The sequence below is a fragment of the Malurus melanocephalus genome, unplaced genomic scaffold (assembly GCF_030028575.1).
Source record: "Malurus melanocephalus ecotype Western Australia unplaced genomic scaffold, MMel_1.1 scaffold_265, whole genome shotgun sequence".
In the NCBI taxonomy this organism is placed as follows: domain Eukaryota; kingdom Metazoa; phylum Chordata; class Aves; order Passeriformes; family Maluridae; genus Malurus; species Malurus melanocephalus.
This window is the reverse complement of record NW_026623497.1, coordinates 491,192-517,649: the sequence shown is the minus strand read 5'-3', so window position 1 is coordinate 517,649 and position 26,458 is coordinate 491,192. Positions and strand designations below refer to the sequence as shown.

The window sequence follows — 26,458 nt, the reverse complement described above, 5'->3', positions numbered from 1 at the left end:
AATCCATCATTGTTTAAAATTTACACAGCACAAAGAACATATTATTGAGATATATAGTGTTTATAAGTCTGGTCTCAGATTGGTAAATCATGTCTTGTGCTGTTGAAAAACCAAGAAATTATTTACTTTGCTCTGACCTTGGGGTCTGAGTTRAGTCAGTTTGTCTATTACATTTTTCCAGTGTTCTCACTTCATTTATTCCTTCTTTTCCAAAGAACTGAAAAACAGTAGATGTATAGCAAGTCACCACAGCTTAATGTCATCAGATATTTTGTAAAATCAGGATATCAAAATGTTTGATATAATCTGTTTTTCAATAATGTGAATGTCATGTCTAGCTAAGCTAATGTGTACCACCCATTTGTTCTAATTAGAGAGTCAACTTTGCATCAGTGAAGACTGAGAGAAATAAAGTATTTGGGGTGTTTTTTCTGTCTGAGCTTTATAGAGATGCAGATGGATGGGAGGGGAACGCGGGCTGAGATGCTACAACTCTTCCAGCTCCCTTGTTACTTGTAGTCATCTGATTTTGGCACTTCACATTAAAATGGAACCTGCTACCAAAATCAATCAGAAACCTGATTTGCTCATTGTCAGTCTGATTATGGATCAGATTCCCAGTAATCAAAAGGRCAAAAAATATTTTCTGTGTGCATTGAGAGTATGGAAGCCTTTGCTATTTCTGCAAAGATTCTTTTTATCTTTCTATTTTAATGTTATAAAAAAAAAAAAAAGGGTGATGTTCTGTTTAGAAATTGAATGCAGTGAAGAGCTACCTGTGGCAGAGTTTAAACTGATATGCCAGTCAATATATGTAAATTTAAAAAGAGACTGATATAATCTATAGTGTCTGTAAAGATTTCAAAGATGCACCTTGGTCATTAATTAAGACAATGAAGATGTCTTTTAAAACTGCAATTGAGAAGACTAACAATTCAGTATTGAATGAAGCAAGGCAAGTCACTTGTATAATTGCATGTTCTAACATTTATATTCCTTGTATAAAATACTCCTATTCACATAAAAGTCGAGCTATAGGCCACGGAAATATTCAGGACTAGGCAATGCAGTATTCATACTTAAATTCTGAGGTCATGCCAAAGAAACAGTAGTTGTCTTTTTCTATGTATTTGTTTGATTTTTGTAGACTGAATTATCGTTTCATACAGTCAGAGTTAACTTCTAGCATGGGTGTTGGAGAAGAGTGAGTGGGAAAATGAAAGAACAGAAAGGAGTGCTATAGATGCAGGGTTAGATACAGTATTGCTGTGCTTTGATATGTTTATTTCTGTTTATGTAGACTCTGTGGCTTAAGATAAAAGGACCAACTTGAAGTGAAAATGACTGAATTAATTCCTTCACAATTCTGGAGACAATTGAAACTTTTTAAAGATTATTATTTTTTTCACTATTCAGTAGTTCTAAAAATGCATCACGGGGCAGGATCCTACTGCAGGAGGGATGGGTGGGAGAGGTTCCTGCGAGCTCACTGTCTGAGTGGACACACAGATGCCTGGGCTCCTATGATGCATGGCCTTATTTCTTTTTTTTTTATCCAGGGCCAGTGGGTAATCTCTTCTGAGTAAACTGGACAAGAGCATGGTGTCCCTGCCCCTGGCAGAGGATTGGAACTAGGTGATGTTTAAGGTCCCTTCCAACCAAAACTATTGTATGATTTCAGTTTTTTGATTTTTATAAGTGCCTGCTTTCATTAATTCATTGGTGACAGTGGAAGATGCCATGGCCAGGTATGGATGAGGTATTCCTTGCAGTGTACACAGAAGGGGCAAACACCTACATGGAAGTGGACACTTAGGATACAAGCCCTCAAAAAGTTTTTCCTTGTCAAGCCTGTGGCACCTCTTTTGAGGAAGCAAAGTCGAGGGAACTGAGTTGTAACTTCCTGCCCTCCCTCTTCCTCCAGAGAGGTGAAGGTGTGTCCCTGGGTGCCAGGACTGTGTCTGGCAGCTCTGGAGGGTTCTGCAGACGCTCTGTCTCAGCATTTCATGGAGCTTTGGTGTCTTTGGGTTGTGAGGATGTGACAATTTTACCCTGGCTGTTCAGTGTGTGGTGTAAGGTGTTGTGCCAYGGCACAGCAGATTGCTCCTTTCCAGCCCTCACAGCTCAGTTTGTTTGCCAATGTGATAACCTGCTGAGTGTAAGGTTTGTTTTCTTTCCTGTTGCTGGTTTTACTTTATTTATTTTTAAAAAATAGTTTCTGTTTGTTTACGTGAATCATGGTTACGATGAATCAGCTCTCCTAAGGAAGTAAAACAAATGTTTATCCACAGTCTCTCCGGGTAGCTGGAAAAAATGTAATCTGCTTTACCAGCAGGGTAAGGTAATATGACACAAAACATTGTAACCTTCGAAGTTTCCATTGCCCTGGATTTTGCGTCATTTTCACCAGCTGAAATACATGCAAAACTGTTCCAACATCTGAGGGACATAGCAGTACATGTACAGAAGGGTGACAATATCCTCTTTTCAGGGAACCTGAGCTRCTCAGCAAAATATTCATTGYRGGAATAARAATCTCTTGCRWGAYGATGTTCTGCWGAAGGTCCAGAGCTGTAAAACAGARTRTATTTTACTGGAGAGATGATGGGTGTCTCAGGGCTGAACATCTCTTCTCCTGGCCACAGTGAAGGTTCCATTAGATATTTTCCTTCTCTCTTGGTAGTTCGTAAGCAGGAGGCCTGACTGAAATTATTGGGAAAGAGATGGAGAGCCATGTATTTGGGGTACATAGAAAAATGAGTGAATTCACAAAGGGGACAAGACCAATTGACATGGTTTAGAACTGTCAGTGTAGCTCCACCTCACATCTCTTAGGTCCTAGAGTGTTGAGTCTTTGTGAAAGCAAGTATGTTCTCTAGAACTTCTAGTRTCAATGTTCTGCATTGTAGGAAAACCTCTCCCAGATTTTTTTTCCTTCCTACTTTAAATCTGGAAGCTGGTTTTGTCACTTGCTTGAGCTTTTATTTCCATATTTACCAATGGCATTAGCTCTTGTGAAGGTGACTCAGAGCACTAGCCTTAATGTTTTGATCTGAGATTTAAACCTGTGTTTCAAATAGCACTGAAATCTCACTGTAAACCTCAGTCAAAACCATGAAATTCCTTAATAAATTATAGATCAACCTTTGCTCATGGGTGCTGTCTGTGTTGGTTTATAGCCAATATAGAAATAGATATAGAAAAAAGGGTCTCACAGCCATTTATCCTGGTTAAAGGATAAAAGCAAACCATCTACACTACCTATGGGTGGTTATATAGGGCAGAGACAATTACTTTAACTCATAGTGCAGTGTTGTGATCTGTATGTAGTGCATACTCTCCTGAATCCAGAAGGGGATGACCCTCTTTTGCCACTTTTTTATGTTCTTTTCTCTTTAATGCTGAGCCTCAAAAATGAGGAAGAGCAGAGTGTTAAGGCAGTGTCAGGTAAGCACAGTGTTGTACCAGTGCATGTACCAGCATCTTGCTTGTCATTAACAGTAATATTTTATGGAGCACCATGAGGTTGATGCTGGTACCATCTGACAGAGGTGGTGAGGTGACTCTCACAGAAAGTAAGACAGCATTTTTTTACTGGAATCAGAGAATAAAATACAAACAAAGCAATGGACAACAAAAATTGGGAGGGCTGTATGTTCTTTATTTCACTCATGAACATCAGATTGGAGTTTTGTAGCTGCACAAGAAGTTATTAACAGGTACCATGCCACTATAGTTATTCTTTAGTTATTCCTTATAAGAGCATGGTCAAAATTCCAATAGCAATGCTATTACTGCACACAAGAAAAGGAATATGTTGCACTTGGTTCAGCCAGCAGAATAACTTAGCCCACCCTGACACAGCCTTTTTGGATGAGACATTCAATAGTCTTGTCTTACTTGATGTTTCAGCTTTAATAAGTAGTGAGATTGCTGGCTGGTATTGAAGATACGTAATAGTCATATGAAAACAAGACAATTTGGCTTTGTCCATCTTTCCTGTAGATGAATACATCCTTTCTTGTGTTAGAGCAGAATTTCCATCAGAGGAGGATTGATTTTAGCTAGTGAGTGCTAAGATTCTTATTCCCCCCTTATGCAGACCCCTTTACTGCATGATGGCTGTTTTATGTGAGTGCTTACGAGTGTGCAGGTGCTCTGGGAGCAGGTTCTGGTCTCAGTGTAKCTTACATGTTAGTATTTGGCTGTATGTTGGAATTTTAAACACATAGTGACAGTGATATTTTATTTATGGAATGACCATTGTTAACTTACAATCCATGATGGTTTCTAATGATTTAAATTACAGTACAGTCTATATCCATGAAACTGTAAACTAARAGGATTTATGTAAGATTATAAAGGCTCCAGAGGAGCTGTGAAGTGAATAATCTGCATTTCACAAATTGTGGTGCTGTTTTTTTTATGTCAATCCTCATTCACTTGTAACACTTGCTGTTGAACAAGTGCTGTTACTTTCATCTTCACCTTGTCATTATGCTTTGCTCATTGTGAAAAAGTTATATATTATGTATATAATAGCAGTATTTAATTTTTGAACTATGATGGAATAGAAAATCCYTTACGAGAGTAGTTTTGATATAATTTGAAAAGATCTAACAGCAGTTTATAGACCTCCTTCATAGATTATAAGAATGGGTAATGGATAGGAGCACWATGGTATGACAAGAGGTTTAACTTCCATGTGGGATTATTTTAGAGAAAATAAGATTTACATTGATCCTACAGTGTAAAAGAATGGCATGGACTTCYAGTTTTTCATATCTGTTTATTAGAGGAAAAAACAGTTGCTAAGCAAAACCAGATAAAGATTTATCCACAAGGAATATAGAAGACCATGARATTCTTTTTCCTTGGGCAAAACTCCCATTAGACAATAAGCTACTTGTGAGTCCTTGAAGAAATATTTCAATAGATGTGAAAAATAAGCAGAAACACTTTAGGATTCTTGCTTGGTGATTGTGAAGGCCATGAGGAGAGGCTTTTTCCTTGTTGCAGGCTACCYCAGACATCCCAGATCCAAACTGTCRGCCACCTCAGCTTGGTGTTGAGTGTTGACAGAGTCACAATGCTGTACTAGAATGACCCTGGAACACAATGAATTACATGTTCTCTCTGCTTCTAAGAACATAATTCTGCCCACAGTGGCCCAAATCCTGCCATTTACTTTGTGCTTATTTTAGCTGCTGAAAAAAATGCTTGGCAAACACTATTGGTTCACTAACACATAAATTTGTCCTGTTCTCCAGAGTTGGTGTTTTTAAATGGGGGCCTGCAAGAAAAATGGAGACAGAATTTTTAGCAGGATCTGTTGCAATCTATAGAAAAAGGGGGTAATTATTTTAAACTAAAGGAGGGTAGATTTAGATTAGATATGTGGAAGAATAGTTTTATAATGAGGATTGTGAAGCAGTGGGATGKGTTGCCCAGGGCAATGGTAGATGCCTCGTCCCTGGAAACATTCAAGGCCACGTTGGATGGGGTTCTGAGCAACCTGACCTAGTGGAAGGTGTCCCTGCTTTTCCAAGGGACAAGGACTAGTCAGCCTTTAATGATCCCTTCCAACCCAGACCTTTCTACAAATCTATGATTCTCTAAGTTTACTTTCAAATGCAGATGATAGGGAGGCTGGTGCTGGACATGGTGCTGTGGAGTGCCAGGATGTAGGGATTTTTGATGGCACCAGTACACAGGTTTTTTACATTGGTGCTATGGCTCAGGATAAGAGATAGTGTGGAAAGTTCTGTATAAACTCTCATTATCACTTWCATGTTAAGATTTCAGCATGGATGAGCATTTTTGGCAGAGGGTACACTGATCAGTGTGCAATTGCAAAGARGAGTCAGCATTAAAATCCTGATTCTCATTGATTATACTGTCCAAGATAATTGAACTAGGCTACTAAGTCTGGCTATCTCGTGTCAGGGAACTGCAGGGAACTTGATTAGCCAGCAGAGTTTCAGGATTAACTCTCTAAGGTTATGTTTAAGGTTGTGTTTCAGGTGTCTCAGGTTGAACGCAGAAAAAGGAAACCCCAGCCTTACTGGTCATTTCAAAAATGGTGCATATTTAGCTTCATGACATCACTTCATCATTTCTTAAAAAAAAGAAAAGGATAAGCTCTTCCCCTATGCCTGTGATTGTAGGTTCAGCATTATGAAGGTTTAGTGAGAGAGGATTTCAGTTTACTATTTCCTTACTCAAAGAAGTAATAAGGCAAGAAGAAGGTGAGTAAAGTAAGTAAGAAGATATTGAAATAGAAAAAGTTGTTTTTCCCATTTGAACTCCATTCAAATGCTTCCAGTTACTGTGTGCTACAAAGGCMTATTTCTGCTCACATCTGGAGTTTTGTGGATTTCTCTTCTATGTCAGAACACCTGCAGAGTTATTTCATTCTGCTGTATGGGCTGTCCCACATCTGTAAGCAATCTGCTGGGCTGTCCTTAGCAAGAGTCTCATTTCCCTGTTTTCTACAGAGAAAACAATTTATCTGCCAGATAGTCCTCTTCATGGCAGTGCAGTATTGTTAAGACATCTCCTTTTAATTTCATTCACACCTTTTCATATCTTTTAAAATGCTAATGCTTTAATGCACCTGCAGTTACMATTTTTCTCATTTTGAATTCCTTCAGAAGAAGAGCCTATCTTGGTAAATGATATTTCAGTTTCCATGGTGCTCCTTATTACAAGACGATGCTCTTTTCATCACCAAATCATGCAATTTTCATTCATACTGAAATATCAATGGTAACATACAGTAGGAAATTGTTCCTTTATGATCCTTGGCATTGTGGAAATTCTCCTGCTTAAAATTAAATGTCAAGGAATTTAACAAGAATGAAAAATCTGGCTCCTTTTATGTATACACACAGAGACATATGTTCCTTCCGCCATCCCTCTCTGTACCTAAGACCTGCTCCCTGAAAACACTCAGGTACTTGTGGGAGTGTTTGTGACAGGCAGGATAGTTTTTAGTGAGATTCTTTTYACAACCACCATAATCTCTTTCCCTGGCCATGGCATTGTTTTGCAGTAGCTGCTGGCTTAGGTTTCTCAGATATGTAGTCGGATCAACACATTTCCCAGATCAGGTTCCCTTGTTTATAATTCTAAATATCCCTTCCTTCCCCCTGCCAAATACTGCCAGGGGTCCATCTTTTCTCAGAAAAATGATCCTGGCTGGAGAAAGTAAACCCTCTTCATAAATCAGGTGCTCAGGGAATTAATAATTTCAAATTCCCAGGAGAGCTTCATGTAATAAATTAAACTACTTTTAATACACAATTACTTCACTCCCTCCTTTTTACATTAAGCCTGGCATTGAGGTACATGTTGGTTATGGAGCAGTTAAGAGCAAGTTAGACCCAGTATCCTGCACTAAATAAATCGATTTGGAGGAAGGGCTTTGGATTGTGCCTCTGCCCCTTTCCCCTTCATTTCCATACAGGAGCTGGGTGCAGGCAAGTGTTTTGTTTTTACAGCCCTCTGTCAGGTTTGTGGTTATGGTTTCCTTGCCTCCAAGCAAGAACTGTGATTTACCTCTCCCATAATCTACGCTACTGGCAGTGCTGGAAGAACTTCCAACAAATAGACCTCGGAAGAAAATAAAATGCTGGAGCTTTTGAGAGAGCAGAGGTGCTCCTTTTGGTTGGAGGGACCTGGACAATAAGGGTGAAATCTGAGGTTTTGCCTCTCTGGTGGAAAAGGTCACAAACTTCCTCAAGGACATTAAGGTTTCCCACAGATTAACTAAAAGGAGGGTGATGTTAAATGATGATGTAAGGCAGAAAYACAGAAGTAATTTATCAAACTCAGGAGTGACAACATATTTGTATTTGAATACTCTGAATTTAGAGTATGCTGCATTTTAAAAGGCAAGCTTTTGTGAGAGTGGGAGACAGCCATTTAATTACAAGTCCAACGTAAACCCCACTTTTTTTAATTTACACCTTAGATAAATAAGCATTGTCTTCTGGGCATCTTCACTGCCATTTCAGGTTCTGAAATGCAAAATGCRGATCCTTGGCTAGAGGTTCTGCATTTTCTCAGCACCTGGCTGYTCTCTGGTTAAGCCTTCCATACTTTAATAATAAACACACCTGAATTCTTAGGGTAGGGCCTAGTTGCAGGCGGGCAGGTTCATAGCAATAGGAAAGAAAAGCAAGCTTAGCTCCTCGGAACATTTATGTTTTTAGGAGTGATGTAACTTGGGGTTAAGTTACAGTGCAAAATAAAAGCCAGGTTTGGTTATTCACGTATCTTTTGGAAACTGTTGTAAACTTTGTACAATAAGTTTGCAACTGAAGTAACGTGAAGATGGCACTGAATGTACTTATAGAAATAGATTTGACTGAGAAATCACAGGGGATGATTGATATTTYATTTTTTCGAGTCTGTATTCCATTTCTTCTTTTAAAGACATTTTAGAAATTATTCCTCATAGTAGCTCWGTGTGCTGCCTCTTGCACTCAGTTTCTGGCTCCTGACAGTGCTCACATGCCTGCAATGGCTAAGCAGGGACAGAGAGACTGATATTTAGTGTTGTAATCTCAAAAGACCTTTGTGTATTTAGCTGTCATCTTTGATATCTGTTGTGTTGGCAGAGTTTTCTTTGGGAATGCCAGGAATGCTATCCACTCAATAAAAAAGATTCAGGATCCTGCTTGAACATGAGGAGTGTCTCTGGCTGGTAGTCCAAGTTTCAGAGGAATCCCTTCTGCTCTTCAAAGAAAAGCATTTCATTAAAGGTTTTGGTTTGAAGGGTGGGGCTTGGGCCATGACATAAATGAGCTGGTGAGATCTGGTGAGATCTGGCTTGGCAACCAGAGTTTGTACACAGAGMCATCAGAGCCAAATTAAAGTATTTATTAAAATAAAGCAAATCCCCTTGTGAGCAAATCCACTATTCTCAGTTTCTCCAGGGCTGTTGACAGATCTGCTTCTACTTGAGACTCAGAGGGTTTCCCTGAAAGGATATGTTTTATGGAAAAGAATGTCACCTTGTGCAATTAATACCTTTCTAAGTCTTCAGACGAGGCAATATTTGTGCTTTGTCCAGAACAGTTGAATATGATGAGCATTTGTAAAACCTGACTTTGATGTGGATGCAAGGAATTGGTTTTGGTATGGCCTCTAAATGACAAAGAATTTGGCAACAAGGTACTATACCCTTGTGATCTCAGCTGGCTTGGAGGGGTGTCTTTGACTCTGTGGTTGTCATTTCATAGAAAGAACAGCTCTCAGTGGTCACAGTTCTTAGTGCTCACTGTTTACTTTTATAAAAGTTGCCATTAACCTGGGATGTGTGCTGTGCATTTCTAGGAATGTTCCTCAGCTGATTTATTGACATGGTTTTTCTCATCATCAAGTTCTTGCTCTGGATTTCTTTCTATTTTTCCTTTTGTCTAGCTTTCTCTTTTTCCCTTCTCTTGCTTGCTCTCCTCTCTGTTTTTTTCTCACAGATAGAGACGTACTAAAGCCATCTGATATGGTCTTGTTTCCCATCAGAAGTTTTAGCTTTGATGAATCAAAATCTTAAAAAAATTAAAAGTGGAAAACACATTTTTTAAAAAATTTTCTGTCACTCTCTAGACCAAAAATCTCAGCTAGCTGGGAGGCAGCTGTGAATTTGTATTACATCAGAAACGTGGCTTATCAGTATTACTGGCACCCTGTGTTGTGACTCATAGAATGCAGAAGTGAAAAGGTGAAAACTACATCAATAGGGGCAATTTAATGACGAATAGAACCTAGGTATGATTTTTCTTATTTAGAGASAAGATTTGGAAGTCTGGAGAATATCTAAAATATTCCAAGAAAATTTGTATAGTGCTCCTCTGAGGAAAGCAAGTAATCTTTATTGCTAATGGTATTACAGCTTTTATTCCAGCATGGAGACTGTAGTTCACAGCAGAGAGTTTGATAATGGGATCCTGTTGTAAATTTGGAGCTGCCTCTTAAATTGGATGGATAGAAAAGACACAATTAAAGCTTTCACTCTGTGATTTTACCTATGGTTCCTACTCATCTGCCTGTGCTTTCAGGTGATTCAAGGACTAAGTAAGAATTTGAGAGGAGCTATAATGAGAAATTAACTGGACTGTATTACTTATCCCTGAAATCTTGGAACTGGCCTTTCCTTTCTGTCTAAATCTGTCACTTGAAGAAGTGGGTAATAAACAGCACTTGGAAGGGTTGTTGGGCATATGATAGCCCTCTGAAGGCTTGCATCTACCAGGAAACAAAAGGAGCTGTAGCCTGAGCACTCCCCTTTAAAACAAGGACTTGGGAGTTTACAAGTGACAGCATCCCTTGTGCTGCTCCAGGCACGGAGTTATGATTTGCAGACTTTTTAATGAGTAGTGCCTGCTGACTAGTTCTCACTTGTTTAGGGGTTTTATTTTTCTCCTGAGTGTGGTTTTTTTTTCTGTTGGCATTACTATCCAGGGGCATTAGCGCTCTTCAGCATAACAAGGCAGGTCTTCCAGTGCTAAGAAAATGATCATGTTTGGAAACATGGTTCTTTGTTTCCACCCCAGTTTTGAACTGCCATTTTATTTTATTGGAAATCAGACTGGGATTTAAATTAGACATGAATACAGATTGCTTGGTAAGAGTTAAAACAAAGATAATCCGYTAAGCTTAACAATATGCTTTCATTRATTAAATGGTATTGGTGAAAATMGTCCAAATTTGCTCTCTTTGGCTGAAAACGCTCTTTTTAAGGTTGGAGTAAGGGCTGATTTGTCCAAAAGCTTGGTGACTGAAGCATTCATCTGTGATGCAGAAAATATAGATAAAATCCCTCTTCTGATAGACTTTAAATCCACATATCCCTACTTTGAATCAGATGCTAAGAGAATTGAATTCAATTTACACCCAGGTCAGGTAAGAAAGTTAACCCAACTGGTTGCAATATATCCACAACAGACCTTCCAACTCCGTTTGGGCAAACATTATCAACACACAAAGCTGCAGTATTTCTTGAGTGGGTTTTCCATCAATCCAGCACCTGCATTCTGGGCTCTTTGCTCTAGTCTTTGCTGTCATCTTCTCCATCAGCAAACACATCCTAAAAGGTGACTGGCTTCTCTTTTTCTGATTTCTTCACCTGAGAATGTGTGCATGAGATAGCTGTGGCTTAATACAGTATCATGATGTCTACCCCAGATTTGGTGTTACATTACTGGCRTGACCTTCTTACCTACCTGTATGTCAGGGTTAATGGGAGCATTTGACACCATGGTTTCTGAGATTGGCAACAATGATACTGTCCTGCTTTACTTATTTATAAATAAATCTATTTATTTATTCAGTCTCAAGTTAGAGTTTTTTCCCAGCTCTATACAGCCATACTGATGTAAAGGGTCTATTTGAAAAATAACGATTGCTAGTGAAGAAGATCCTTAAATTCTGTCCTGTTTCTTTGAGAAAAGTACGGATCAAAGAATGGATCTTTGTGTTGGTTTTCAAAATGCTTTTTCCTTTGAAGGGATCACAGTAGTCCTTTAGAACTGTGCTTGTGATCTCTTCTGCAACACCAGAATTCCTAATTCAGTTTTTCCTTTCTTCCACCTGATGGGRTGACCTTCACAATGAAATTCTTTAAATATGGCAACTTCTCCATCCCTCCAAAAGAAGCCTTAATACAGACAGCTGGAGGGAACCAGCCATGAAAGAGTAGTTCTCTGCTCTCCTCAGAGGGACTGTCCATAACATCACTCCCTGCCTTGGATTTAAAGGATTAGTTTCATACCTGAGTCTTTTCTTGGTGTGATGTAGATATCAATAATATTAAGTGGAAAGAGACTAGAGTAACATTTGAAACATCTGGGTTTTTCTCCTGACTCAAACATTTRCTTGCAGTGTGGCTTTGGACAAATTCACCATGCCTCTGTTCTTCCTTTTAAAAACAGAAATAATTCTGCTTTTCTGACTRGAAGAACATKCTATATAAAAGTYTGRCATTRYRATAYRTTTGTTTTTAATGTTCTGTCTTTTWGGTAGGATGTTAGGGGGAGTGYGCTTTTCAATATCATTTGTGCYGTGCTAAATATACAAATTTATGCTGTTTCTATTTCTGTGTCATATTCTGCTCTCATGTTCCCCTGAATAGTGAGAGAGATAAGTGGGATGTGGTAAGGTTTGTGAGGGGAGGAATGCACCCAGGAGGAAAGGGTAGAATTTTACATGCTGGATATTTTGGCATCCAAGGGAACATGTCAAACCCCTGCAAGTGTTTGGGTTCAGCTTGCAAGTCAATCTGAGTGGGCAGCTCAAATGGGCCATACTTATATGGCAAACATGGGGGCCACAAACCCCTTGGTGTTCACAAGGGCTCCTCCCTCAGATGGTTTCTCACRTCTTCATTATAAACATCCTTTATCTGGAGGGTTTGTTTATTCCTTTTGTTTTCTGGTAGTTTCTAATGATGATCTTTTTGGGAACACAAAATGTGCATTCACCATCATTTAGTGGCTTCTTCTCATGTTGTTTGTTTCATGTTCAGGGACTAGCAACCAGATTGYAAAATAATGAGCTGCCTTGTGTATTTCAGAAACATACCCCTCGCAATATGYATTTCAATGATTATCGTCACAGTTGGCTATGTGTTAACAAACGTGGCTTATTTCACTACAATCAGTCCTGGGGAATTGCTGCTTTCAAAAGCTGTAGCAGTGGTAAGTTATAGAAGAAAAAAATATAAAGATATATCCCTGCTGCAGTTGTGTTTGCTGATATTATTCGTATTTCTGAGGGGAAAATAGTTGGGTGGACATCCAGTCAGTTTTAGTATGGCAGCATTTGTTAGCATCTTGGTGAAATTTGATTTTTGACTGATGAGTGGGATTGCATTTAATGACATTGTAGTGTTTATAATATAACATTAGACTGAATTTGTTTACCTCTTATAACARAGTCAATCAGACTTAAATTCTATAGCCAAGTACCTGTTTGAAAAATTCAGTGCAAAATTGTAACTTCAGCTCCTGGGAAGCAGGAATCACTGATATTTATGGAAGAGAGACCTCTGAATTATCTTGTGTAGCAGAAGACCATAACTTTGTCTCTACATAATGTGTATCCTGAGTACTTTGGAAGGGGGTTGTTATCAATACTGGAGCTTATTTGGGAAGGAGTTGCAATGTAACCTGCACTAGGAAATACTSCTTTGATTGTTCTTGCTGAATTGTGGTGGTGACACTGATTTTTATATCTGTGGCTTCTGAGTCACAATGAGGAAATATATAATTCCATTTCTTTTCCAGYTGTGACACTGCCTGTGGCTATTTCAATTGGTGTGGGTTTTGAAAAAAGACCAAATTCTGTAGCTAATGGGTGATCTAGAAAGAAAACYTTTTGTAAACATGAAGAAAATTGTGCATGCCTCCTGTGGTGTCCCAAACTCCAATTTAGGTTCTTCTGCTCACCTAAAACACTAAAGCATGAAATGGATGGACTATACCACTGGGTAGTACCTGAGTGCAATGAAGGCTGTAGAAAAAAGATAATATGGGTGCAGATCAGACCTTGATCCAGTCAGACTCGGTCTTCTTTGGAGACATAATGGTCTAAATTGACACGAGTCAGGGCCTGATTCCAGGCACAAATGCACAGCACAACTTTTGGAGAGGGAGGCAGAAAAGGGGGTACAACTAACATCATGATAGGGTAAAATTGCTTTCCCATTTTATGAAAAATCATTGTGTGTTTCTCTCTCTTCTCTAACAGACCTTTGCTGAACGACTAATGGGAAACTTTTCTTTGGCTGTACCAGTGTTTGTGGCTCTCTCCTGCTTTGGATCTATGAATGGTGGCATTTTTGCAGTCTCCAGGTGAGCTCTGCTGGGGGTGAGGGCTTGAGAGACATAGAAAAGTATAGAAGCAAGGGGAAGGGAGAATAGGATTCATTCCTTTAGCAGGATATGAACAATAACTGTACTGTTTGCCAGGTGTAGRCCATTTTTGCCCTTCATTTAGGGTACTATTTTTAAAATCTTTTGAATGGTTTGGAAATTAATCCCTCCGAGGGATCCCTTGATTAATGGCTGCTTTTTTTTTTTTTTAATGTGAAAGAGGAAAATTGGAGGGAAAATATGAATTCATTCCAAACATCAATTAAGGGATTCATTCAKAGATGGTTTTGATTTTTGCATGTGGGTTTCTCCTGCCAGTGCTTTCATTCAGAATACCTCAAACAAGACTCAGAAGTGCTGCTGTGCTCTGTGACTTTCATGAGCCACTCTGCCTACTCACAATAATGACCACATTTAAAGTCTGTCCACATTTATTTACCACCAGGATGTTCTTCGTTGCATCCCGTGAGGGTCACCTTCCGGAAATTCTCTCCATGATTCATGTCCGCAAGCACACTCCTCTGCCAGCTGTCATTGTTTTGGTAAATAATACAAACAAATGTTCCTGCACTAGAATTCATATTACAGACTTTTCCTGGAGGATTTGAACAGAATTTGGGCACTGCTTGGGTCTCATTTATTAATGTGTACATTGGCTTTGGGCAGGGTGGGTGACAGGAGAAAGAGGAATGAGATTTGGGAGTTGTTCTTATTCTATCATCTCGTCCTTGYTTTCTTGCCTATTGCTGCAAACTAATTCATGTCTTATTGCTCTGAATTTCTAAGGACCTGCTMGTGATGAGCTAGTTCCCTTTTCAGAGAAACAAATTCCAGTTAAACAAACAAAAAAAGTATTCAGTTAACTGAAAGTTGAACTAAACACCAGCATCTGGGAGTACCCTAAAGGTTTGTTATACTACCTTATAGTGAAAAATGAAAACAGTTATGCACTAAGATAATGGAGGGGAAACTCTCAGCAGTGCAGCAGAGTGGTGATTAAAAAAATTAGAAAACTTATGCCTGGGAAATAGTCTGTGAATTTTCTAAGGAAAACCACTGGTGCTTTAGTGGAAATCCTGTTACTGACTTCTAAAAGAGCAGCAGAGGTTAATGTTGGCCATGTTTTTGCTTTGCAGACTAATTTGTATGGTAAAATATTAGGATTAAAAGTCAAAATACTAACTTCAAAGTTCAGTTTGCATRGTACCAGGAAGGTTTTCACTTAACTTGCAGTCTTCATAATCATGCATGTTCAGTCCCTCTTTTATGATCAATGACTGCAATGTATCTGGAGAGGCCTCTGCCATATTTAGGCACTTCCAGCTACAGCAAAAGATGCATATATGAATCTATGCTAGTAAGACCAGATGCTTGTGGAATTTAAATCAGTTTTTGCTATTGATGCCTATAAGCTCACTGCTGAATTGTGGAATTTTATATGTTCACATACAACCATAGGCTTTGAAATTTTGAAAATTAGGTAGTGTGATTATGGTAAAAAGTTTTAATGAAATTAATTTTCCATAAGCATTCAGTTTACATTTTATTTCTTTGGGTGTAGTCATACCTTGTGGGTAAATTGCATTGACTGGTTTTTGTGGAATGAATTGCACAATATGTATTAATATGTTTTTTTTTCCTGACAGACATTTTCTGCTATTGCATTTGGTCCTGTTACATGAGTGCATTGATTTCCTTTGAAAAAGCCAGATTCTCATAAGAAGATGGCTTTCCTTCAAAGATTGCCATTTTTTAGCTCACCTTGTTCAAATAGAGCAGTGGCAGGATATATTCTGCATCAATAGTAATTTTAGCATTTTCCTATTCACTTTCACCTTCCAAGGTCTGCACRCTGTAAGAAAGGAAAGAGCTCTTGAGCATAAACTGAGATAATGAGCATGAGTTTGAGGCTTGTTAAATTAAAAAACACCCAACAAACCAACACTTTTTTGGAATTAAGAAATCTGTTTGTAATATTGTKAGAGAAACTTATCAGTCTGACCATTCACGAAACTTCCTGGCAGTCACATTCCCAGTGCCAGGGATGTCACTGCTGGCACTGGAGCCACACTGTGGTGGCTCCAGTGACTCAATGGGTCACTGCTGTACTCCTGCACATCCCACTCACAGTCAGGCCAATTTCCCCACTGGTTTGACCCCAAGTTTCCCATGGCAGAGTATCAGATGTCTTGTTTCAAAGTCACTTAGTCCCAGCACAGGAACAAAAACCAGCCAAGCTGGTGTCCCCAAGGAGGGACCCCCAACAAAGGAACCCCCTGCCTTTTATACCCCACAGTCTCTCCACACACAAGTCTTGCTCTTCCTCCCAAATCTTGGTTCCTGCCCCCTCTCCATGTCCACCCACTTTGCTGACTTCATAGGTTTTCATCTGCTTTGGTACCCAAAGGATTGACAGTTCCTGGCTCCTGCTGTGTCACCCAGTGTCCATTGATCTGGCTGGTGTCACCAATCTTTCATACCCTTTGTTATCCCACAGGCTGACAATTCACAGCCTCTTGTCTCAGGCTCCCACACTGAGCTCTATCATCATTTCAATCTGCATTTCAATCTGCATCTCAATCTGCATCCAAATTTGCAAACCAAACTACCTGGACCGGATGTTTTCCTCACCAGTGTTCTGGTGTTTGATAGATGTGTGTATTAATTGAAAGAAATAGTAATGTGATTGCAATCCTGCTTTCTTGTATTTTTTTCTTGATAGCTAAAGTTTGCATTATCATATATAGCTTGCATTAYAGTTATAACTGAGATTTTAAACTTTTAGAAACTGAGTCTGTAGAGAAGAAATCTTGCCCGTATAAGTCAGTGGGACAATTTCCTTTGACATGTACATAGAAGGAGTTTCCTTAATATCTGTRTGTAAAGAACCAAGTACTTTAGAAGTCATTAGAGGTTGGAAGCCAGAGACCCACATTTGAAATATTGATCCTTGTGGTTCAAATCCATATTGACTGCACTGCTCTGAAAAAAAGGAGAGAAAGGCTGTGAATCTGGATAAATAATACAACTTAGTTTTCCCTGTGTAAAAATTTAGCCCAGTGTTTTACTGCATCTGCTGTCGATTTCACCTGTTGCCTTGTTATAAACCTAAAGGTTCTCAATTCCAGGATCTTCCCTCTTGAACAATGAGGGATATGGTGAATTCAACTTATTCTTTCATCCCCAAATGCAAGCATGGTTTTTATCCATTTGTTKTGAAATAGATCCATGTAGCCTACAATAACCATGTAACTCACAACACACCACTCTAGTTTATACATAATAATGTCTGCCTCMCAGAAGAGTTGTACCTCAGAGCAGCTTTTTTTCTGTGGCACTCAGGTGTGTACATAAGGCTGTGCTGCTTGTCCCTGTGGAAAAATTTGACATCACTGCTGTAAAAGAATAGAGATTGATCTACTTAAACCCCTCTTAYGCTTTGAATTTCTTTTGCAGCATCCTCTCACAATGATAATGTTATTCAATGGGGATCTCTACAGCCTCTTGAATTTCCTCAGCTTTGCCAGGTGGCTTTTTATTGGACTAGTAGTYGCTGGGTTGATTTATCTCAGATATAAACGTCCTGATATGCCTCGTCCTTTCAAGGTAATCTCTGCTCTCTACTGTTTTACATGAATCCTTCTCCCTTTCTCCATCCTGTGGTTAGACAGCAAAGGAGCATTTTCTGATGTAGCATCTTTTTCAGGAAAAACAGTGCTAAGAGTAAATAGTCTTTTGCAGTGAAGGTGAGAGTTTTCCCAGTTGTGTGCCATTCTGGAAAAGAATTCTTACCTCTCTCCTACAGTTGGGGTGCAGACTGAAGCTGCTGTGCTGAAATGAAGGTGTTTACTCAGTTTTGCCTGTCTACTGTGTTCAGGCTGTGTGATGCAAGCAGTGTAAAAATACCTTGAGCCCTCTGCAGTCACAGACTGCAAATATTGGGGTTACATGTGCCAACCTGATTTTCAGCCTGTCCTGTATTTAATGTCTCCTTTGATAAAGGCCTGGATAATTTTACCACCAAAATGWCACGTCAAGCATAAAAATTAATATATAGAACATTGCATATCCAATATCAAATATGCCAGTTTTCTATGAGAATAAGTGGTTAGTGTTATTGTAAAATCTGGCACTTGCAGTGGGCTTGCAGAAAGAGTTATTGTGAAACCCAGAAAGAAAATGCTAATAGCCCAGGTCATTGAACAGTAGCTATTTTGGCCTTAGTTCTGTTATTTTTCTTGCTTGTTTTAAGTATCAAACTTACAAAGTCAGTTGTCCTGCTCTGTATCCAGAAAGATAATATTCATCACCAAAAAAATGGAGAAATCTGTCCCTATTTAGGTTCTGCTAAGAAGCCTATTTTGTGAAGAACTAAGAATGTGTTTTGTTGCGTTCTTGTAGGTATATTTATAAATAAGGAGGTCAACAGTACAAGGTGTTTTGCTTTGATTAAAAAAATGCTTGGTGCACAAAAGAGGAACAGTAATGCTTTGAGGCATGAAAGRAAGAGAAAAATCTCCAGGGAATTCTCAGTTCTCCATTACACTTAWTGTCTCATAAGCCATGCCAGTAGGCGTTTCCTTCAGAGAGCTGCTAAAAGTGATTGTAATGGTGTTTTGAAAATTGAGCAAATAAATTTGATATTGCTACTTTGTGTGCTTTCCACACTGACACAAGCAATGCTATCAGTCATACAGTCAGAAAGTGCTTTTTCAATAGCTGTCAGGTGCATTACAGACATCAAATATCTTTATCACTAGTCAAATTACTGTTTAATTTGCTCTCTTCCTGCTAGATTTTGATTTTTACCTTTGGAGGAAAATCAATATGTTCTTAATAGTTTTAAAAGGTGACTTGAGCTCCTGGTTGTGTTCTAAAATATTTTCTAATGGGTAATTATCAAAGTGGAAATCTTTACTGTGGTTAGACCTGCTTGCTTATCTACTGGGGGATTAGAGGAAGGACTTTTACAATGTAACTTATTTACAGTCCTTACATTTTAAAGGATGTAAAACACTGGAGTGTTTTAGAGTGTAATTAAGACACTTCTGTAGTTCTCACTGCTTAGGCAGTCTGAAGTGCTTGGCTTCCGCAGTCACAGACATTTTGTTGCTTATTCTAGATACCCTGATTTCTCCAGAACTGTCCTGTACTGCTGGGTCTTATCCAATTTACATTTCATGGAAAGTTATTACTTTAGTCATTACTTAATTATTACTTTACAGTGACCTTATTATTTAATGGCTCTTTGTGTGATTATTTTTCAGGTTCCTCTATTTATTCCAGCATTGTTTTCCTTCACCTGCCTCTTCATGGTTGCACTGTCACTTTACTCTGACCCAGTGAACACAGGGATTGGATTTGCAATMACCCTGACTGGCATTCCTGCCTACTACCTCTTTATTGTATGGGACAATAAGCCAAAGTGGTTCAGAAAGCTTCTAGGTGAGTTCTGGTGGGAATCCTCTCTTTCATGTTGGCTTCCAGAGTTTCTCAGAGCTCTCCCATGTTGTGAAATCCTTTGTATTGATGCTCTCAGCACAAGTTTCTTTCAGACACAGGCTCTAAGCATTGCTCTGCTGGTGGCAATGTCCCATAACTAATGAGGTACATTCACAGCAAGGATGTTCTTCAGCCAGTGATTGGCTTTTAATGACTTATGCTTCTTCCCTTCCCTCCCCTACAAACATCTAATTCCTTTGAAATCACCCATCACCTTCTCCCTACAGTGTCTCTGTGCTGATAAAGACAGTATTGCACTCCTTGGGGAATCCATTTGAAATACTGAGCTTGGAGATCCCTACTGAGACCATGTGGACCACTGAGGAGTGTTTGGAATAGGACAGGTTCAGGCAGGATGGGCATGGGGATATTGTCCTTAGCAGGGGCTCCTGACWAGGTGATAGAAAAATATACCATGGCTGACATGCCTATATGGAAATTATTTGTGTGCTTCATGAAGAATGATTTCTGTGTGACTTGGCTAGTAGTATTTCACGCGTGAAATACATTGAGAATAATTTCTGCACCATTTCTGAAAGGTTTTGGAAGCATATGTGGAAGTGTTAGAGAAGGATTATTTGGAATATTTCAATTAGAAGTCAGTATCATTTATTACAGCTCTTCATTCTCAAATTTTTGTTACTTGGGATCATAGGCTTCCAAAATGAAAGAAATTTTCGAAACATGAAATAAGACTATTGGCAAGCTATTTAAGGAATGATGGATAGTTTATTAAACAAAAACAAAATAAAACTTCTTTTGCTGCAAAACTGAAACTCAGCCTGTGAAATCTTTAAAAATAGTTTGTATAGATGCTGAATCAAAAATGCATATTGTGTTCTGTGCTTAGTCTTACTTGTTGATTTAAAATGAGCTGCTCACAAGAATAGTGTTTTTACATGTAATTAAACTATAACCAGTTGTATGTATTTTCTCTATAGAAACACGTTATATCATTGTAACCTGTTTGATGTATAATATGTGAATGTCCCTCTCAATACATGCTGGGAAATCCATAAGCAATAGGGCAGAAAGTATTTACAGAAAAACATACTAGTTTAAAGCTAGCAAGCTCTTMATTTTATAGCCAAAAAGTTATCTATTACTTGCAGTGTCCTAGGAATGGGTAGAAACCTTCAGTACGAATTAAAACAGTTGTATGAAAATTATGTAGTTAGGGTTTAGTCTGTTTATAATTTCTCAGTCTTGACATTTAGGGACTAGGAATTTTTCTCTTATCAAACCCAGGAACTTTTTAACATTTTCTGTCATGTCTTAGAAGTTTAGGAATACAGCTACTTGAATCTTTGGCCACAGGATGCCAGTGTTGAACTACATTACTTGGGTGAGAGAAAGAATATCCTCTTTAAGGTAGACTGGATATTTGTGAAGATTTTTCTGCCAGCTGTGACAATGAAGGTGAATAATTTCTAGCTTTTGAGAGAACACAAAATTCTCTTCCTAGAAAGAAGGCTTGGTGTCTTGTCCTACCTATGGATGGGCACGGGATACTGGCTCAGAGGGGAAGGCAGCACATGCCAGTCAGTGAGGGAAACAGCTTTGTTAGCTTTGCAATTGTTACCCCCTAAATAACAACAGGAATGACAGAAAAGTGATGCTGACACTTTTGAGGTGGAGCAGAGTGGAGATTTACTTGTGAAATRAACAGATTTTTCTTTTCCCTAAGAAGCAATAAACTTTCTGTGTGGAGTCATTAAATTGGCATTAGGGTGAGTACTAGGGAGCCCCACTGTATAGCCTGAGAACATTTACAAAAGGTATTGAATGAGGACAAATTCACTTAAGGTACGTCTGTGAGATATAGAAAAGAAATTGGGCAGCTGCAAGCTTGATATTCTAACCTTGAAACAGTATGTCTTATATAGGTGTGAAAGTGTAATTCCAGACATGGGGTAAAGGACCATGTGGGGCTTTGAAAAGTCACCTTGAGACATTGCCTGGTTCAGCTGCCCAGCTGTACTTTGGTGATGAGAAATGRCTGCTGCTCATAAACCCCAAAAGGTGCAAAAACCCATGGGTACAGACCAGACCCACTTAAGGTCAGAGGGAATGTCCTGAACAGGTTTTGTAAAGATCAGGGGAGAGGAGGGGTATTGGGCAGACAGAATGAGACATGGGACGAAAGAGCCAGCCTAAAGATAACTTATTTCTGAAAGGAGTTTCAGGCTGATTATCCTTGAATGGATTACCCAAGGAATCCTCTCCCAAGTCTGAATGCTTATGGCATTTACATTGTCCATTCTCTTTACGAAATTGCTGCACTGAACAAAAGGTAACTTTACAATTTGTAGGGCTTCTAAGTTCTGGGATGGTATTTTGAAATGAGAATAACATTTTGTCCTCTCATCTTCCAAAGGCATTTTGCTGTAGCATTAGATGTGTTGGGACAAATAATTTTCAGCTTCATTTGACCTCTGCTTTCTTGCTTTTTGTAGAACTAATTTGAAAATGAAAATAGTTCAAGCCTAGCGSCAGATCAGTGTGTAAAAGGATGCGTCATTAGCACAAGAATGCTTCTAGCTGTACTTCCTTAGTTCAAAACCCAACCTTAGACTCAAAACATCTATTTCTTTACAGTGGGTTGAACTGAGAGGAGCTTGGAAGCTGAATCCTTTCTTTTCATAGCTGAGCCCTTACTGGAAATGAAACCTCTTCAAATAACAAAATGTCTCTGCCAGGGTTATTTAGCAACAACAGAGGATGACACTTGCTCAATTAGGACCAGGTGTTATATGCTCAGTTAGCCTCTCTTTGTTGAGTTTATGATGGCATCCATGGGAAATTAGCTCAGCATTTTGTTGTCACAGATTTCTTATCGAGTCATATGCATTAAAGTTCCTGCTTTCTTTCRTCACCTAAACTTTATGTTGTGCTTGTGTAGATACCAGGTCTGGGTTTTTTAATAAAGGTTGTCCCCTGGGACCAATTTGCAGTAAATTCTTCTATTGAAAGGGAAAATTAGTGTTTAAAGGGGGCTGGAGAAGTTACATACACTGTTAACTATGTTATCCTATGACAAATGTGAAACTGGTCCTGTAACTCTGGGTACTGCTCCAAGCAGACAACACAGAGATGCTGACTAGAGACAGACTGGAACATTTTCATAGGGGAGAATGCTCCTTATTCTGATTTATTCTGAGTACATTGCAACAAAAAAATGCCAGTTCCCCCAACTTGTCTGCTCCTCCGTGGCCTCATCCAAGCAGAGAGCAAAACTGCTGCATGGAAATGAAGGACTGGGCAAGGTCTTGCTGCTGATGGGTCTGTCCACTGAGGTGAACAGTGTATCAAAATCACAGCCAGCTCTAGAGATGCCCAGGATTTTCCTCYGCTGCTGTGCCCTTTTCCAAGAGCTTTTACACCATTGCTCAGCTTTGTAAAATTCTCTTTTTCCCTTTGCTTGTCCTCAAAGCTGGAAGGCCTGGGCTGGCAGGGGCAAAGCCCTGCTGTTTTCCTGCTGCTGGTTTTCCTCCTGTCCTTTGTCCCTGCCACACTCAGCCCAGCTCTGATGTCCCCACCACAGGTAGGGAAGGCAGATGGGAAGAAAATGCAATCCCTGGAGACTCAGCCTCTCTGAACCTTTCAGTTTATAGTCTGAGGGCAACCTGGCTTTGCAAWGAAGTGGTGACATGCAGAGAAAAGAGGAAAGAATGGTAGAATCTGCCTCAGACAGGAGGTCAGAAAGGTGGTTTCAGTTCATATCTTCTGTGAGTTSCACTGTTTTACATTCCTGGCTTTGCACTGGTGTCAATGTCGACATTCAAGGAAAATCAGAACTTTCTTTTACAGCAATTCCTGCTTATTTAAAATAGGATAGTAAAAAAGAGTGATAGGTGAAAGGGATCATAATAAAATGTTCTTTTACTATTCTATATGTGGTGTATGTGAATTAACTCTGCCATTTAGGCATCAGTACCCCTAAAAGACAACCATCAAAATCACCAGAAAGAAATAAATGTTCAGAGTGACAAAAAGAAAACATGAAGTTGTTTTGGATATGTGACCTGTGAAGCTTTGTAATAATTAGTTCCTTTTTTAAAATTTATTTTATTTTAGCTGCGTAAGCAGGTCTTGGCACAGCTAAATTAACTTCTTTGAACTCTTCCAGACTTTTATTTCAATATTACAACTTGATTAAAACTAAACAGTTATGCAGAGTAGTAATTTTTTAAGATAGCCTTTAAAAGGTTGCAGACTTTTATTGGATAAGATTATACATCCGTACCCTTCCATTATTATTGCATATGCATAGCCTTGGATCAGAGGCAAAGAAAACATGGTTAAAAAGAAGAAAATTTTGAATTTAAATTATATATATATATATATATGTGATATATATGACCTGTGTGAACATTATGTGCAAGTAGGATGTATAGAAGCTAAGATAATTTTCCTGACTGCTTCTCCTTCTTCATATCCCCAGCAAAACAACTTATCATGTGCATACTTTTCTCTTTGCAGGCAGGGTAACCAGAACATTGCAAATCCTCTTGGAAGTCATCCCACCGGAGGAAGACCAGAAATCATGATCATCATGTACAGCTTTTGGTTTGGTGTTTCATTTCAACCTGAAATAAAGACACTAGGGAGATTTATCGCTCTTCCTAACATGAAACAAACTGGAGGAACAAGTCACAGTCGAGATKGACTCTGAGCAAGTTACCAGATTTGTCTTTTATGATGCTGTTGCAAAGTATTTTTTAACATGACTGGTTTATACGTAGAAGGCAACCACTTGTGCTACAAGGGAACTATTTCTTTTGGTACAGTGTCCTATTTTAACAAACTGTAAGTTCATCAAACTACTTTTATGGTTGCCTTGTCATTGAAGATATGTTTAAGTGATGTGTAATAGCTGGGTGTACTGCTTGCTGTCCCTGGAGATCCCAGCTCTCACCAGAGCAAGGAGGAGATAAAACTGCTGTTTTCTATGATATGTTCTTCCCATCACTCTGTTTGGCAGCCTGGTTTGGCTTCTTTTGACTCACTGGAGCCTGAACATACTGATTCAGAAGCACCACTCACCAAACCTTTGCAATAGCAAGCTCAAGGTTTCTTCATTCCAGAACTCTTATACCATAGCCAACAGAAATATCTTTTGAGACTTAGTATTTCTGTCAGTGGGGCAAGATGATTTTAGCATGGGAATTTTAGCAGTAATTTGATGAATGTTAATTTTTTTACCATGCTGGAATTGTTACCAGGCTGGATYTCTGGTTTAGCAATTTTTCTTTGTCTACCTACACAATCCAGCAAGGTGAGCAATGATCTTCAAATTGAGTCAAAATACTTGAATGTGACCTCCATTGCTGTATGAGCATTTCCCACCTGGAAGCATGTGGTCCTGCAGTTAAGAGCCAGGAAAACCAGATTTTAAAATTTTATATCAGCATTGGTAGACAGACAGACACTGGTGGGAACGCAGTATAGACATAACAATAAAAACAATAACTTTTTATGAATAAGATATAGGGCAGGCTACAGCAGATTTGCTGATTTGAGTAGGATATGTACTTGATCTGTGGGCTTTTCACTCAAGCACACTCCAGTTAACAGGGCTTTGTGACACTGAGGAACAGATGCTTTTCCTGTTTTCTCATGGGTTTTATTTCAGCAGAAACAGAAAAGCCATTAAAACTGATAAAATCAAATGAAATTMATCTTCAGAATATTTTTGAGCTGAGCTCTGGCTCAAATATGGGCTGAAATTTTGCCCTTTTTAAAGATAGTTATATAAAGATAGGTAAGTTTTTTTAATACTTAGAAAAACAGTTTTGTTTTGGTAATGACTACTCAACCTTAAAATTTAGGTTTATTATCACTGTTAAGTATGTAACACTTAACTATTGAATGCACTACTATTTGAGCTGTCTGCTGTCAGCAAATCATGTTTCATGAAAATTATTATGGAACTAAGCAGCATTTAACTTCCTAAATTGGGAGAAAAGCACAACTAATAGCCAGACCACTACAGTAAAGGGAGACTATGTATTGTATACATTTTGTATATATCCAGAWTATCTACTGCTTTAGAGGTCTACAGTAATATGTCTTAAATGTATACATGTTTTTTTTTATTTTGTATCTCTGTGGTGGAATTTCACAAAAGTAGGGAAAAACAAGTGACTGATTATATAGAAGAGTAGTAATTTAAGACACAGAAAACATTTTGCAAACAATGTTTGTCTTTAAATGTTTTCTTTTTACATTAACTTAAAGTGTTATTTGAAACTTTTTTTAGGGGAATATTCTGAGGGAGTTTTTTTGTGTTGATAGTAGATGTGTTTATTTAGTACTTACATTTCAGTCGTAATTCTGCCTTTGAGACCATCTCCTGCCATCCCCCTTCATCAGGGTTTGGCCTCTGTCATCATGGAACATCTTCAGAGTACCCAAACTACTTGTTTCTGACAGAAATAAACTATCTGGCACCCTCCAGGATTGCACCTAATCCATTTGAGCTCTAATGGATGAAGTATACATGGAGTCCAGAGCAAAATCACCTGAAGAGTGACAGTGGATGTGAGTTTTTCACTCTGTTTCATTCCCATGTATTCACTCCTGTTGTGCCACATTACTTGAAAGTTCAAATGTAGGCAGCATTAACTTGTAGAAATAAATGGGCTCCATAAATATAACKGAATGTTTCTTTATTTTCTCATTGTGGTCTTTGAGGTTTAGAAATGTTTCTGAAGCCTGATACAGTGAGCATATTTTACTAGGTTTAGTTCATGTAAAGGTTTAATTCCTTTAATTCATCCCAAGGGAAATCTTATGATTCATTGATTGTGAAGTTGTATATTTTAGGAAGAAAAAAAATTACATGCAAAAAAAAAAACCCCTTTTTTTAGGGTCCACAGGGATTTTAATGTCAGGTTTGGTTTCTTTAACACATGCAAGCACTGTACAAAATAATGTAATTGGGTTTCCATTGTATTATGAAAGGCAATATTAAGTATTTTTATTACACTTGGAAGTGAGGCATATCTTCACAAATGGAGAAAAAAAAACAACGTGTTATAGCACTTTTTCTTAAGCATCAAGTTCTTTTATAAGAT

At 38.6% G+C, this 26,458-nt stretch overlaps 1 protein-coding gene across 2 annotated transcripts in view; it reads left to right on the top strand.

Annotated features, from left to right (window-relative positions):
• SLC7A11 (solute carrier family 7 member 11) overlaps positions 1-26,038 on the top strand; it is a 52,790-nt gene extending 26,752 nt beyond the window's left edge. For both annotated transcript variants that reach the window (XM_057375944.1, XM_057375943.1), the window contains 6 exons: positions 12,578-12,701; positions 13,753-13,856; positions 14,323-14,419; positions 17,334-17,483; positions 19,145-19,322; positions 23,862-26,038. In XM_057375944.1, the coding sequence (XP_057231927.1) occupies positions 12,578-12,701; positions 13,753-13,856; positions 14,323-14,419; positions 17,334-17,483; positions 19,145-19,322; positions 23,862-23,929 (721 nt within the window). In that variant the 3' untranslated portion in view covers positions 23,930-26,038. The remainder of the gene's footprint in view (positions 1-12,577; positions 12,702-13,752; positions 13,857-14,322; positions 14,420-17,333; positions 17,484-19,144; positions 19,323-23,861) is intronic.
• Positions 26,039-26,458: the final 420 nt, after the last annotated feature.